The sequence below is a fragment of the Lontra canadensis genome, unplaced genomic scaffold, assembly GCF_010015895.1.
Source record: "Lontra canadensis isolate GAN:19392208 unplaced genomic scaffold, GSC_riverotter_1.0 scaffold194, whole genome shotgun sequence".
Taxonomy (NCBI): Eukaryota; Metazoa; Chordata; class Mammalia; order Carnivora; family Mustelidae; genus Lontra; species Lontra canadensis.
The window spans coordinates 997,496-1,012,776 of record NW_022631188.1 but is presented as its reverse complement, the minus strand read 5'-3'; the positions used below and the strand labels follow the sequence as shown (position 1 = coordinate 1,012,776).

At 37.4% G+C, this 15,281-nt stretch overlaps 1 protein-coding gene across 1 annotated transcript; it reads left to right on the top strand.

Annotated features, from left to right (window-relative positions):
- The first annotated feature begins 14,069 nt into the window (after positions 1 to 14,069).
- On the top strand, positions 14,070 to 14,999 carry LOC116861280 (olfactory receptor 2B11-like). The gene has a single exon (XM_032847831.1). It carries the CDS (start codon positions 14,070 to 14,072, stop codon positions 14,997 to 14,999), a length of 930 nt encoding a protein of 309 aa, XP_032703722.1.
- Positions 15,000 to 15,281: the final 282 nt, after the last annotated feature.

Below are 15,281 nucleotides of genomic sequence, written 5' to 3'. Positions count from 1 at the left end.
TGCATTCTGGCCAAAGTCAAAACACTGTCCACTGAAGGTAAGGAGAGTCTCTACAGACAATTGTCTGAAGGATAGAGCAGCTAAAACACAGCAGCAGAGTGCATATACCACACACCAGAGACAACTGCTGAAGGGCCAGGCCGAGGACATTATATGACCTCTTCTTCGTAAAGCCATTACCATCAGGAGCAGGAACATAACCAGCTTTTCTAACACACAAAAGACAGACTTAAAATGTGAAGACAGAGGAATTTATACAAAAAAAAAAAACAAAAAAACAAGAAAAGTCATGTCCAGATATCTGATCAAAACAGATATAAGTAGTATGCCTGATGGAGAATTTAAGCCAACAATCATAACGATACTTACTGGGATTGAGAAAAGCATAAAAGACATCGGGGGGGGCGCCTGGGTGGCTCAGTGGGTTAAGCCTCTGCCTTCGGCTCAGGTCATGATCTCAGGGTCCTGGGATTGAGTCCCGCATCAGGCTCTCTGCTCAGCAGGGAGCCTGCTTCCCTCTCTCTCTCTGCCTGCCTCTCTGTCTACTTGTGATCTTTCTCTGTCAAATAAATAAATAAAATCTTAAAAAAAAAAGACATCAGGGAGACCCTTACCACATAGATAAAAGAGCTAAAAACTGATCAGCCAGAGAAGAAAAAATGCAATAACAGAGATTTGAAACTGACTGGAGGTACTGACCACAGTGATGGAAGAAGTGGAGGAACAAATAAGTGATATAGAAGATGGAATAATGGAACATAATGAAGGTGAACAAAAGACAGAAAGAATTATGAATCACAAGAATAGACTTAGGGAACACAATTACTCCATCAAAATAATAACATTCTTATCACAGGAGTCCCAGAAGAGAGAATAGGGTTTAGAAGGTTTATCTGAAGAAATCATAGATAAAAAGTTCCTTAATCTGGAGAAGGAAACAGACATCCAGATCTAAGAGGGATAGAAAATTTCCATAAGATCAACAAAAGCGCACCAACTACATATTGTAGTTAAATTTGCAAAATATAGAGATTAAAAAAATCCTAAAGCAGCAAGGCAAAAGAACTCCCTAACTTACAAGGGTAAGACCTATAAGGCCAGCTGCAGATCTCTCCACAGAAACTTGGCAAGCTAGATGAAAGTGGCATGATAAATTCAATGTACCAAATGGGAAAAATCTGTAGCCAAGAATACTCTATCCAGCAAGGATATCATTTGGAAGAAAAGGAGAGATAAAGAGTTTCCCAGACTAACAAAAAGTAAAGGAGTTTGTGACCACTAAATCAGTCCTGCAAGAAATATTAAAAGAGATGTTTTGAGTGGAAAGGAAAGACCAAAAGCAACAAATACCACAAAAGAACAGAGAAACTCTTCAGAAACGATGACAAAACAAGTAATAAAATAATAAGTACAAATCTATCAATAGTTGCTCTAAATGTAATGAACTAAACACTCTAATCAAAAGACATAAGGGGAGTTAGGAGAAGGGAGTTGGGGGCAATTGGAAGGGGAGGTGAACAATGAGAGACTATGGACTCTGAAAAACAATCTGAAGGGTTTGAAGAGGTGGGGGGGTGGGAGGTTGGGGGAACCAGGTGGTGGGTACTAGAGAGGGCACAGATTGCATGGAGCACTGGGTGTGGTACAAAAACAATGAATACTGTTATGTTGAAAATAAATTTAAAAAATGATTAATAAAAAAATAAAAGAAAGAAAAAAATAAAAATAAAACAAATATTTTATTTAATCTTTGGCATCTTTATTAAATCTTATTAAGTATTTTTGGAAAAAGAAAACCCTTTACAGTTCAGTGAAAATGTTACCAAAGTAAAAAATGGTATTACCAAAAAAAAAAAAAAAAAGATATAAGGTGGGTTACCTGGGTGGCTCAGTGGGTTGAGCCTCTGCCTTCGGCTCTGGTCATGATCTCAGAGTCCTGGGATTAAGCCCCGCATCGGGATCTCTGCTCAGCGGGGAGCCTGCTTCCCTTTCTCTCTCTCTGCTTGCCTCTCTGCCTGCTTGTGATCTCTCTCTCTGTCAAATAAATAAGTAAAATCTTTAAAAAGAAGAAGACATAAGGTGTCAGAAATCTGTATGACACCTAGAAGAGACTCATATTAGACCTAAAGAAATCTACAGGTTGAAAGTGAGGGGGTGTAGAACCATTTATCATGAAAATGGAAGTTAAAAGAAAGCTGGAGGAGCAATACTTATATCAGACAAGCTAGATTTCAAACCAAAGAATGCAACAAGAGATGAAGAAGGGCACCATGTCATAATAAGGGGAACTCTCCAACAAGAGGATCTAACAATTGTAAATATTTATGCCCCTAACTTGGGAGAATCCAAATATATAAAACAATTAATAATATACATAAAGTAACCCATTGTTAATAACACAATAACTGCAGGAGATTTTAATACCCCACCTACAGTAACAGACAGAGCATCTAAGCAGAAAATCCACAAGGAAACCATGACTTTGAATGACATACTGGATCAGATGGACTTAACAGATACATTCAGAACATTTCATCCTAAAGCAGCACAATACGCATTGTTCTCAAGTACACAGGTCTATTCTCCAGAATAGATCACATATTAGGTCATAAATAGGTCAGAAAATATAAAAAGACTGAGATCATACCATGCATCTTTTCTGATGAAAATGGTAAGAAACTTCAACTCAAACACAAGAAAAAATTTGGAAAGATCACAAATACATGGAGGTTAAACAACATGCTACTAAGAACAAATGGGTCAATCTGGAAATCAAAGAAGAATTAAAAAAAAATACATGAAAACAAATGATAATGAGAACATAATTTTCCAAAATCTTTGGGAGGCAGTCATGTATAGCAATACAGGCCTACCTTGAGAAGCAAGAAAAATCTCAAATGAACAAAGTAACTTTACACCTAAAGGAGCTAGAAAAAGAACAACAAATGATGTCTAAAGCCTGCTGAAGAAGGTAAATAATAAAGATTAGAGCAGAAATAAGTGATATAGAAACTAAAAAATACATAACATATCAATGAATCCAGGGGCTGGTCCCTTGAAAAAAATTAATAAAATTGAAAACCCCCTATCCAGACTTATCAAAAAGAAAAGAGAAAGGACTGAAATAAATAAAATCACAAATGAGAGAGGAGAGATTACAACCAACACCACAGAAATACAATTATAAGACAATCTTATGAAAAATTATGTCAACAAACAGGACAATCAAAGAAATGGATAAATTCCTAGAAACATAAACTACCAAAACTGAAACAGGAAGAATAAAAAACTGGAACAGACCAATAACTGCAAAAAACTGAATCAGTAATTTTAAAAAATCCCCAAAGGGGCACCTGGATGGCTCAGTGAGTTAAAGCCTCTGCCTTCGGCTCAGGTCATGAACTCAGGGGCCTGGGATCGAGCCCCACATTGGGCTCTCTGCTCAGCAGGGAGCCTGCTTCTCCCCTCTCTCTCTGCCTGCCTCACTGCCTACTTGTGATCTCTGTCTGTCAAATAAATAAAAAAATCTTAAAAAAAAAACCCAACAACTCCTAACAAACAAAAGTCCAGGGTCTGATGGCTGCACAAGGAAATTCTAACAAACATTTAAAGAACAGTTAATAGATATTCTTCTCAAATTATTCCAAAAAAATAGAAATGGAAGGAAAACTTCCAAATTAATTCTATGAGACCAGAATTACCCTGATTATAAAACCAGTAAAAGACTCCACTAAAAAACAGAACTATAAGCCAATATCTCTGATGAACATGGATGCCAAAACTCTCAATAAAACACTAGTAAATCAAACACAACAATACAATAAAAGAATCATTTACAATGAGAGACTATGGACTCTGAAAAGCAATCTGAAGGGTTTGAAGAGGTAGGGGGGTGGGAGGTTGGGGGAACCAGGTGGTGGGTATTAGAGAGGGCATGGACTGCATGGAGCACTGGGTGTGGTACAAAAACAATGAATACTGTTATGCTGAAAATAAATTTTTAAAAAATGATTTTAAAAAAAAGAATCATTTACCACAACCAAGTGGGATTTATTCCTGGGTTGCAAAGGTGATTCAATATTCACAAGTCAATCAATGTGATACATCACATTAATAAAAAAAAAAGAATGAGAACTATATGATCATTTCAGTAGATGGAGAAAAAGCATTTGATGAAGTACAGCATCCATTCATAATAAAAACCCTCAACAAAGTAAGGTTACAGAAACATACTTCAACATACTAAAGGCCATATATGAAAGACCCACAGCCAATGTCATCCTCGATGGGGGAAAACAGGGCTTTTTCTCTATGGAGCAAGTCAACGATATCCACACTCACCATTGTTATTTCACATAGTACTACAACTCCTAGCCATCAGACAACAAAAAGAAATGAACATTCTAATCAGCAAGGAAGAAGTCAAGCTTTCACTATTTGGAGATGACATGACACTCTATACAGAAAACCAAAAGATTCCACCAAAAGTTTATTGAAACTGATACACTGATTCAGTAAAGTCATAGGATACAGAATCAATGTACAGAAATTTGTTTCATTTCTACACACCAATAATGAAGCAACAGAAAGAGAAGTCAAGGAATCTTCCATTTACAATTGCACAAAACCCATAAAATACATAGGAATAAACCTAATCAAAGTGGTAAAAGATCTGTACTCTGAAAACTAAAAAACAGTTATGAAAGAAATTGAAGAGGACACAAAGAAATGGAAAAACATCCCATGCTCATGGATCAGAACAAACATTGTTAAAATGTCTATACTACCAAAGCAACCTACATATTTAAAGTAATCCCTATCAAAACACCAGCTGAATTCATGTATCAGTTGTAGCAGTTTTTTGGTGGAGTCTTTCAGGTTTTCTCCATAGAGTATCATGTCATAATGAATGTTTGTAAATAGTGAAAGTTTGACCTGTTAAATAGTGAATAGTTTGACTTCTTCTTTGCTGACTTTGATGCCTTTTATTTCTTTTTGTAGTCTGATTGCTGAGGCTAGGACTTCTAGTACTATGTTAAGTTGAGAGTGGACATCCATGGTGTGTTCCTGACCTTAGGGTAAAAGTTCTCAGTTTTTCCCCCATTGAGGATGTTATTAGCTGTGGGTCTTTTGTATATGGCTTGTATGATGTTTAGGTATGAATTACTACCTCTATGTTGAGGTATGAATTAATATGAATTAATACCTCTATCTCTACACAGTGGAGGCTTTTAATCAAGTTAGAAAGTTGTATTTTGTCAACTGCTTTTTCTGCATCTATTGAGAGGATAATATGGTCCTTGTCCTTTACAACTGATGAATCACTAAATTCTACCCCTGAGCTACCCTGTTAACTAAACTGAATTTAAATTTAAAAAAATTTAAATACCACCAGCACTTTTCACAGAGCTAGAACTATCCTAAAATTTGTATGGAACCACAAAAGACCCCAAATAACAAAGCAATCTTGAAAAGCAAAGCTAGAGGCATCAGGGTTCTGGACTTCAAGTTGTGTTACAAAGAGGCACTAATTAAAACAATATGGTGCTGGCATAAAAACAGACATGTAGATCAACAGAACAGAATAGAACACCTGGAAAAGAACCCACAACTACATGACCAACTAAAATTTGACAAAGCAGGAAAGAATGTCCAAAGGAAAAAAAAAGATAATCAATAAATGGTGTTGGGGAAACTGGACAGCAACATGAAAGAGAATGAAACTGAATCACTTTTTTTATAACATACACAAAATTAAATTAAAAAAGGGTGAAAAACCTAAATGGGTGAAAAACGTGAGACAGGAAACAAACAAAATTCTAGAAGAGAAAAAAGGCAGTAACCCTTTGACATCAATCCTAGCAACTTCCTTCTATAGTCTCCTGGGACAAGGGAAACACAAGCAAATATAAACTATTGAGACTTTATCAAAATAAAAAGTTTCTGTACAGTGAAGGAAATGATCAACAAACCTAAACGGACTGATGGAACAGGAGAAGATACTTGCAAATGACATATCTGATAAAGCATTAGTATCCAAAATCTATAAAAACTTACCAAATTCAACACCCAAAAACAAATAATCCAGTTAAAAAATGGGCAGAACAGAGGAATACACATTTTTCCAAAGACAAAGGAGTGGATAAGAGACACATGAAAAGATACTCAACATCACTCATCATCAAGGATATACAAACAAGAACCCGATGAGATATCATCTCACACCTGTCAGAATGGCTAAAATTATCAGCACAGGAAACAACTATGTTAGCGAAGATGCAGAGAAAGGATATCTTTCTTGCACTGTTGATGGTAATGCAAACTGGTGTAGCTACTGTGGAAACGGTATGCAGGTTCTTCAAAAAGTTAAAAATAGAATTATCCTATGATCCAGCAACTTCACTACTAAATATTTAACCAAAGGATACAAAAATACTAATTTGAAGGGGTATATGCACGCCAATGATTATAGCAGCATTATCAACAATAGCCAGACTATGGAAAGAACATAAGTGTTCATCAACTAAGGGATGCATAAAGAAGACGTGTGTGTGTGTGTGTGTGTGTGTGTGTGTGTGTGTGTGTGTAATATCACTCGGTCAACAAAAGAATGAAATCTTGCCACATGGAACAACAAGGATAGAACTAGAGAGTATTCTGCTAAGTGAAATAAGTCAAACAAAGACAAATGCTTGATCTCAATTATATGTGGTATTTAAGAAACAAAACAAAGGAACATGGGGTGGGAAGTAGGCAACCAAGAAACAGACTCTTTTTTAAAACATATAATGTATTGAGGGAGGAGCAAGATGGCGGAGGAGTAGGACACCTAATATCATCGGGTCCCAGGAGTTCAGCAAGATAGTTATCAAGCCATTCTGAATACCTACAAACTCAACAGGAGATAGAAGAGAAGAAGAGCAGCAATTCTAGGAACAGAAAAGTGACCACTTTATGGAAGGTAGGATGTGCGAAGTGAATCCAAAGCAATGGAAAGATAGACTGCGGGAACAGGGGCAGGCTCCTGGCAAGAGATAGAGCAGTGGAGCACAAAATCAGGACTTTTATAAGTCTGCTCCACTGAGGGACGTCGCTCCAGAGGCTAAGCCGGGGGTGGAGCCCTCGTAGGGACATTGTGGTCTTAGGACCCTTAGGGTCACAGAAAGACCAGGGGTGCCTGAGTGTGGCAGAGCCCCCAGGCATCAGAGCGTGAAAGCTGGCTGTAGAGATGGAGCCAAGCAGTGGGCTCTCACCTCAGGCTTACCTTAAACTGTGATCAAGGCACAGTTGGCCTCTGCTTTTCAGCAAGGACCCACAAGCAGCAGATCCAGGGAGATCCCCTTCTTCCTCCTCTGGGAAGAATGGCATGGGAACATGCAGCAAGGATCTGCTGGGTTTGGAGACTCCAAATAGGGCCATGCACCAAAGAGAGAAATGCTCAGTCACAGGCCAGGTGAACTCGGAGCGCGGTTGGAGACCAGGGAGACAGGAGGGATTGACTGCTTTTCTCTGAAGGCGCACTGAGGAGCGGCCCGAGCTCTTGGCTCCTCTGGGCCGGAGACTGGGAAGCTGCCATCTTCATTCCCATCCTCCAAAGCGGTACAGAAAGTGGTCAGGAAACAAAACCTCCCAAGACCAAAACCACGCAGATTGTTTAGGCTGGCCCCTGGCAAGGGTAGTGCAATTCCACCTCAGGCAAAGACATTTGAGAATCACAGCAACAGGCTCCTCCCCCAGAAGATCAGCAAGAACATCCAGCAAAGACCAAGTTCACAGATCAATGAGAACTGTGGAATTCCAGAGATGCAGGAATGCAACACACAGAAGTCATGGTTTTTTTCCCCATGATCCTTTAGTCTTTCAAAGGTAAATTTTTTTTAAAGATTTTATTTATTTGACAGAGAGAGATCACAAGTAGGCAGAGAGACAGACAGAGAGAGGGGAGAAGCAGGCTCCCCACTGAGCAGAGAGCCCATTGGGGGTTTAATCCCAGGATCCTGAGATCATGACCTGGGCTGAAGGCAGAGGCTTAAACCACTGAGCCACCCAGGTGTCCTGAAAGTTAAATTTAAAAAATTTTTTTTCTTATTCTATTTTTTTTATTTCTTTTCAGCATAAAAGAATTCATTGTTTTTGCACCACACCCAGTGCTCCATGCAATGCGTGCCTTCTCTTTCCTATTTTAACATTTTTTAACTATTTTATCTTATCAATACCTCTTTAAAAATCTTTTTTAATTTTTATTGTTACAGTCATATTCTATCCTTTCATTGTATTTAGCCTTAGTTTTTGTAAACATATAGGTTTTTCTTTCTTTAAAAATTTGAGATAGTTTCTTCTAATAGATCAAAATAAACACTAAATCTAGCACATGGCTTTGTTCTAGTCTCCAGCCTGATCACAGTCTTTCCTTTTTTCTTTTTCTTTTTTTTAAAGATTTTATTTATTATTTGACAGAGAGAGAGAGAGAGATCACAAGTAGGTAGAGAGGCAAGTAGGGAGGTGGGAAGCAGGCTCCCCACTGAACAAAGAACCTGATGCAGGGCTTGATCCCAGGATCCTGGGACCGTGACCTGAGCCGAACACAGAGGCTTAACCCACTGAGTCAGCCAGGCACCCCACTTTTTTTTTTTCAACCAACTTCTTATCGATTCTTTTTAAGGATCTTCTTAAATTTTCAACTTTACAGTCATATTCCATCCCTTCATCATATATACCCTTATTTTTGTATATATATGTTTTTCTTTCTTTAAAATTTTGTGAGACTATTTCTTCTAACAGACCAAAATACACCCAAAATCAAGTGTGTGGCTCTGTTCTAGTCACCAGTCCAATATATATATCACCCCAATGATTACAGCAGCATTATCAGCAATAGCCAGACTATGGAAAGAACACAAGTGTGTGTGTGTATATATATATATATATACACACACATATATATGCATGTATATGTATATGTATGTATATATATGTATATATACATATATGTATTTATATACATGTACTTGTGTATATAAAATATATATATGTATGTATATATGTGTGTATATATTATATATACATATATGTATGTATATATGTATATGTATATATACATATATATTTATATACACACTTGTGTATATAAAAATATATAAAAGTGTATGTTTATACATATATATTTTTCCCCCTCCTTTCTTCTCCCCCCACCCCCAGTTTCGGGTGTCTTCCAATTTGGTCAGTGTATACTTTTCTGGGTCATTGCTACCCTTTAGTATTTTGTTCTCTCATTTATCTATTTTTTTATTTTTATTTTTTTAAAGATTTTATTTATTTATTTGAGAGGGAGACAGACAGAATGAGAGAGCATGAGAGGGGAGGTCAGAGGGAGAAGCAGACTCCCTATGGAGCTGGGAGCCTGATGTGGGACTCGATCCCAGGACTCTGGGATCATGACCTGAGTCAAAGGCAGTCACTTAACCCACTGAGCCACCCAGGCGCCCTCATTCATCTATTCTTATCTGGATAAAATGACAAGGTGGAAAAACTGACCTCAAAAAAAAAAAAAAGAGCAATACCAATGGCTAGGGACCTAATCAATACAGACATTAGTAAGATGTCATATTTGGAGTTCAGAATGGCAATTATCAAGGTGTTAGCTGGACTCGAAAAAAGCGTGGAAGATACTAGAGAATCCCTTTCTGGAAAAAATAAAAGAACTGAACTCTAACCAAATTGAAATAAAAAATTAATTTAAATTTCTATTAAATGACCTATTTTTTTCCATTTTTTTATGAACATATAATGTATTATTTGCTTTGGGGGGTACAGGTCTGTGAATCACCTCTTATACAATTCACAGCACTCAACATAGAACATACCCTCCCCAACGTCCATCATCCAGCCACCCCATCCCTCCTATCCCCCAAGAAACAGACTCAACTATAAAGAACAAGCTCATGGTTATTAGAGGGAAGTTGGACAAGGGAATGGGATAAATGTGTGATAGGGATTAAGGAGGATACGTGATGAGTACCTTGTTTTGTATGTAAGTGCAGAATCCCTAAATTCTAGACCAGAAACCAATATTACACTGTATGTTAAGTAACTGGAATTTAAATAAAAATGTGGACAAACTCATATCTCAAAAAAAAATCTCTGAGAGGTATTCTATAAATGAACAAAGATACTAAAGGAACTCACATTCAAATTCCCCAAAATCACTTGTTCAAACTAGATCTACTCTAATTATTTCCTATTCATGTAGTGATCAATGATTCATTAATTGTGTATAATACCCAATGCTCATGAGGTCACATGCCCTCCTTAATGCCCATCCTATTTAAAATTAGTGTCCAGTATGTTGGGAAATAAAATGAGTTGATTTTAAAACAAATCTAGTAACAGAAGAAACTTTTCTAACACTCTCAGTTCAGTAGGTAATTAATAAGAAGCATTTCCATGCTGAAGGAACTTTCTCTGCTAGCTCCTCTGGGATACACATAAATGGCCTGTTTGAAAACAATGCCCAAGTGTCTGAAGAACATTCTACAAATAGCACACCCAGAATGCATTCTTGATATTCTCTACTACTGTCTTTCTATTCCAGGGTTTTTTTCTCATCAGCAGCATTGTTAGAAATGAAAAACACATTTCTGAAGTTAATTCTTAGGTACTCATCTATGTACTACAGTTTCTGAATCATTCTCTGAAAGTTTGGAAATTCATGTCTTCTTCCAAAATTCCTTTCGATTGAGTGATACTTATCAAAATAAGGTGAGTAAAAGGACACTTGTTTTAAAGTGCCCATTCTTGGGAGGGTGGGAATGTGTGTACATCACAGTACCTAATATATATAAGAATAGCAGAAAGCATTTCATTTCAGGAACACTTTTCTAGACTTTGAAAATGTTAGTTTGGGGGCAATAGAATGCAAGCAGATTACTCTTGGTAATTAATCTCTCTCAGGCTTTCACTTAAACCAACAGTGTGTGATGAAGATGATGTAAGGTTAAAATAAGCTGGAATGAAAATGTGATTGGAGATATAAAGGAGGTGTCAAAAGGAATAAAGGCTGGCACTTCATTAAACAGACTTTAAGCATCCATGGATAAACGGACCCCTGTGCGGTAAAACAGCGATGAAAAAATCATTGGAAGTAGAAGATCCAAAGTCATGGATTCAAGAACTAACAGGAATGAAGTCCTGTGAAAATGACATGGTGAAGCTTACAAATCTAGGATAGAATTGTAAAGCTCAAATATGCATAATGTGTGTATTTTATTGATTAAGACACTGCTGTGGTATCTCTAGGGAACTATTTAAAGAGCTTAAGGAGGAGCTGGACTGGTCACCATCACAAACAAAACTAGACTATGAGATGAGTAATATGAACAAAATTCCAAATAATACAAATTTAATAAAATTGTTGAAAGCATACTTGAATCATTAAGGTTAGATAAAATTAACTGTGGAAGAATTCATGGAGGCTCAAATCTGAAGTTATTCCTTAAAAAATTGAGTTATGTTCCATGACAGGAAAATCTAAAAGGTGAGTATAATCATATTAAATGACTAGACATGAAGGATTTTAGTGGACAACTATTTAATAATGTGAGTAGATCATAATTTTAGAATACTCATTTTAACTAATTAACTCATATCACGCTTTTACTTCAGATCCCATCTAAAACATAGACTCTTTACCTGAAAAAGAACTTAGACAAACATGTGTTCCTAACATAGTGCACTCATACCACATCTTGAGTAATGTCAAGTTCAAATAAGGTGTAGTAGACACATTCATTCAGGAAACATCTCCAGACTACAGATGCTTTCTTTGGAATTTTGAGAGTCTGAAATCATAGTTTTATTATCTAACTACCTCATTTGAGTAATTAATTGCTTTTTGATCTTTAGAACCTCCCTAATTATTAGAAGGCAATCATTCACTGAATGATCAATTATATCTGAAGTGAATGATTAGAAATATCCTAAAATATGGATACCAAAATTTCCTTTCTCTTAAGTTCTAGGGAGGAGTCCTAAATGATGTAATGTGTGCAAAATCCTTCTTGGAGTTTTCAGCACACAGGGCTTATTAAGGATTAGTTGGCTTTATTGTTATTTGTGTACTTCTGACCTAGGGATAGTGTGTAATCAAAGAGCAACATTCACATTTTAGTCATGAGTAGTTTGTTTTTGTTTTTAGTTTTTATTCTAATTCCAGTTAGTTAACATACAGTGTGATACTAGTTTCGGGTGTACAATAGAGTGATTCAAAGCTCCCATACAACACCTGGGGCTCATCACAAATGCGTGTCTCCTACCCCCCAAGAAATAGACTCAACTGTAGAGAACAAACTCATAGTTATTAGAGGGGAGTTGGACAAGGGAATGGGATAAGCATGTGATGGGGATTAAGGAGGACACATGATGAGTACCTGTCTGTGACATCTGTCAACCTCTTGATTTCCAGGGTCGATTTGGATGATCTGGCTAGTTAGGCAGGTGGCCCCTTCCTCCCTCACTACTCCATGTGTGTCCCTCCCAAAACTGTGCACTCAGAGAATGACCTTCCCCAATAGAACAGGACCGTTCTTTGGTCAAGGCTATATGAGTAGCTGCACTTCCCCCACTAGAACCTCCAAACAAAAACTGTGGGTTTTGTGTAACACCTCACAAGATGCCTTTGAGGATTTAATGAAATATAGAATGTGAAAACTGTACTTTGTAACCATACAAACATAATGGTTGTTACTCTTAAACCACTAACTCACTAGTGAGGTAACTCAGAATTTGTCACTGGATGCATCATAACCATAATCATGATCTATCTTATCTTGCAAAAAAAAATTGTAGATATAACAAAACACAGTTTACCACTAAAGGAAAGAACAGTATAAATTTTAAAAAAATGGTTCTCTAGTTAATCTTTTCAAAACTCTACTTTACTCAGCTAGTTGTTTTTCTTGTTACAATGTGCTTTAAAAAAAAAATGGAACACTTCACCAAAAGCTAATGATATACTGTATGGTGACTAACACATACACAAAAATAATACTGTGAAAAGAAAGAAAAAGAAAAGGAATATGTAAAATAGTTTGTGAATATGTGTGTGAGTCTCTGGTCCTGACTGAACTGGAATATCGGCTTTCCTCCTGACACCAGTTCTCTGGAGTTAAAAGTTGTATTTGTAGCTATTTACAATCAAGTGGATCACTAATAACTGTGCAAACTCCTATAAAAATAGAATCAAAATTCCACTTAATAAAGGAAAATCACTACCAGATAGTAAATTAAGTTTTAATGGAAAAATCAAGTGCCCAGTTTGAAGGAAGTACTTATACAAGAAAATACACATCCCCAAATAAATTCTTCAGCATGGGAAACATATGTCATGGCTCAGCTCTCAGTTCAGACTTCAGGAACCTGACATTTCTTGCTCACTTCCAAAATACCAAAACGGACTTGTACAAAATCTACCTTCTTACTCTCCGTAGAGATGATAAAACTATTCAACTGACTACTTGAGTTTGGACAAGGCTGTCATGATGGTATTACAGCTCGTGTTCTCCTTCTTGTGTGTCAGCTACCTCAAGAATTCCACTGCTCATAACATTTCAGTAATACCTTGCATCAGTGTCCCCGGAGCCCCATCTCACATCCACTCTATCAGACACCAAGAGACAGAAATTGATAAATTGCATTTTAACAATCTCCTCACATGATTTTTATGCAAGCAAGCAAAGTTTGAAAATCATTACTTTGGAGTTTCTAAAACACAAGATGCGTCCACTTTCCATTTAATCCTCTTTCTAACACAAGGAGATTGTCCTTGTCATGCTTTTATACATTGAGTTTCAGCATGGTCAGGCTATTTTTCTAAAGTCACCAGCTCTGTTTTGTAGTGTCAGGAGGGAAAGTAAGTCACCTGGTGTCAGATCCCTTTTATTATTTCCCTCACAAGATTCTGTAGCCCATCCTCTGTCAGTGGATGACACATACAGTTCTCCTAATATATATTTCTCCTAATATATTTTCTGCCACTTCTCTGCTGTAGGTGAAACAAGGTAAAGACTGGTGCAATGAACAACAGCCATCCTGAAGAGTTTATTCTACTAGGCTTCTCAGACCATCCTTGGCTGGAGCTTCCTCTGTTTGCTATTCTTCTTATAACATACCCCATGGCCATGGTTGGAAACATAGCCATTATTCTAGTGTCTAGGTTAGATGCCCGTCTGCACAGCCCCATGTATTTCTTCCTCACAAACCTCTCCTTCCTGGACATGTGCTACACCACAAGCATTGTCCCTCACATGCTGTTTAACCTGGGAAGTGCTAGGAAGACAATCAGCTATCTTGGCTGTGCAGCTCAGCTTTATTTCTTTCACATAATGGGGGGCACAGAATGTCTGATTTTGGCTGTCATGGCTTTTGATCGCTATGTGGCTATCTGCAAGCCTTTTCACTACACCCTCATCATGAACCCACATATCTGTATCCTGTTGGTATCCACTGTGTGGCTGACTGGAATCACCTATGCTGTCTCAGAGGCCACTGCTACCTTACAGTTACCACTGTGTGGCCTCAATAAATTGGATCATTTGGTGTGTGAGATTCCTGTTCTGATAAAGGCTGCCTGTGGAGAAAAGGCTGCTAATGAGCTCACGCTCTCTGTGGTGTGTATTTTTATGTTAGCTGTTCCTCTGTGCTTAATTCTTGCTTCCTATGCTTGTATTGGACATGCTGTATTTAAAATTAAGTCTTCTGAGGGAAGGAGGAAGGCCTTTGGGACATGTTCCTCCCACCTCATTGTAGTTTTCTTGTTTTATGGTCCAGCCATTAGCATGTACCTCCAGCCCCCCTCTTCTATCTCAAGGGACCAGCCCAAGTTCATGGCACTCTTCTATGGAGTGGTGACACCTGCACTGAACCCTTTTATCTACACCCTGAGGAATAAGGATGTAAAGGGGGCATTAGTCAGCCTAGTGAGGGGCATATTCACTTCCAAGTGATAGCTGGGAAATAAATGGAAAGTATTTAAAATTACAGTAGGTTTATAGGGTTTTCTCTAATAATTCACTCTTGTGTCCTATTTCCCCAAATTTTATGTGAGATATTCATGTGCTGCATTTGATACAGTGATGTTAGGCAACAATGATGCTTGGCTATATGCACCACTAAGCACACTATGTTTGTGAAAATGTAGTGAAAGTAGTTCTACACTGTACTCTGAAATACTAATTGTACTAAGTAATAAAATATGTAATAATATAAATTAAAATATAAACCCATTA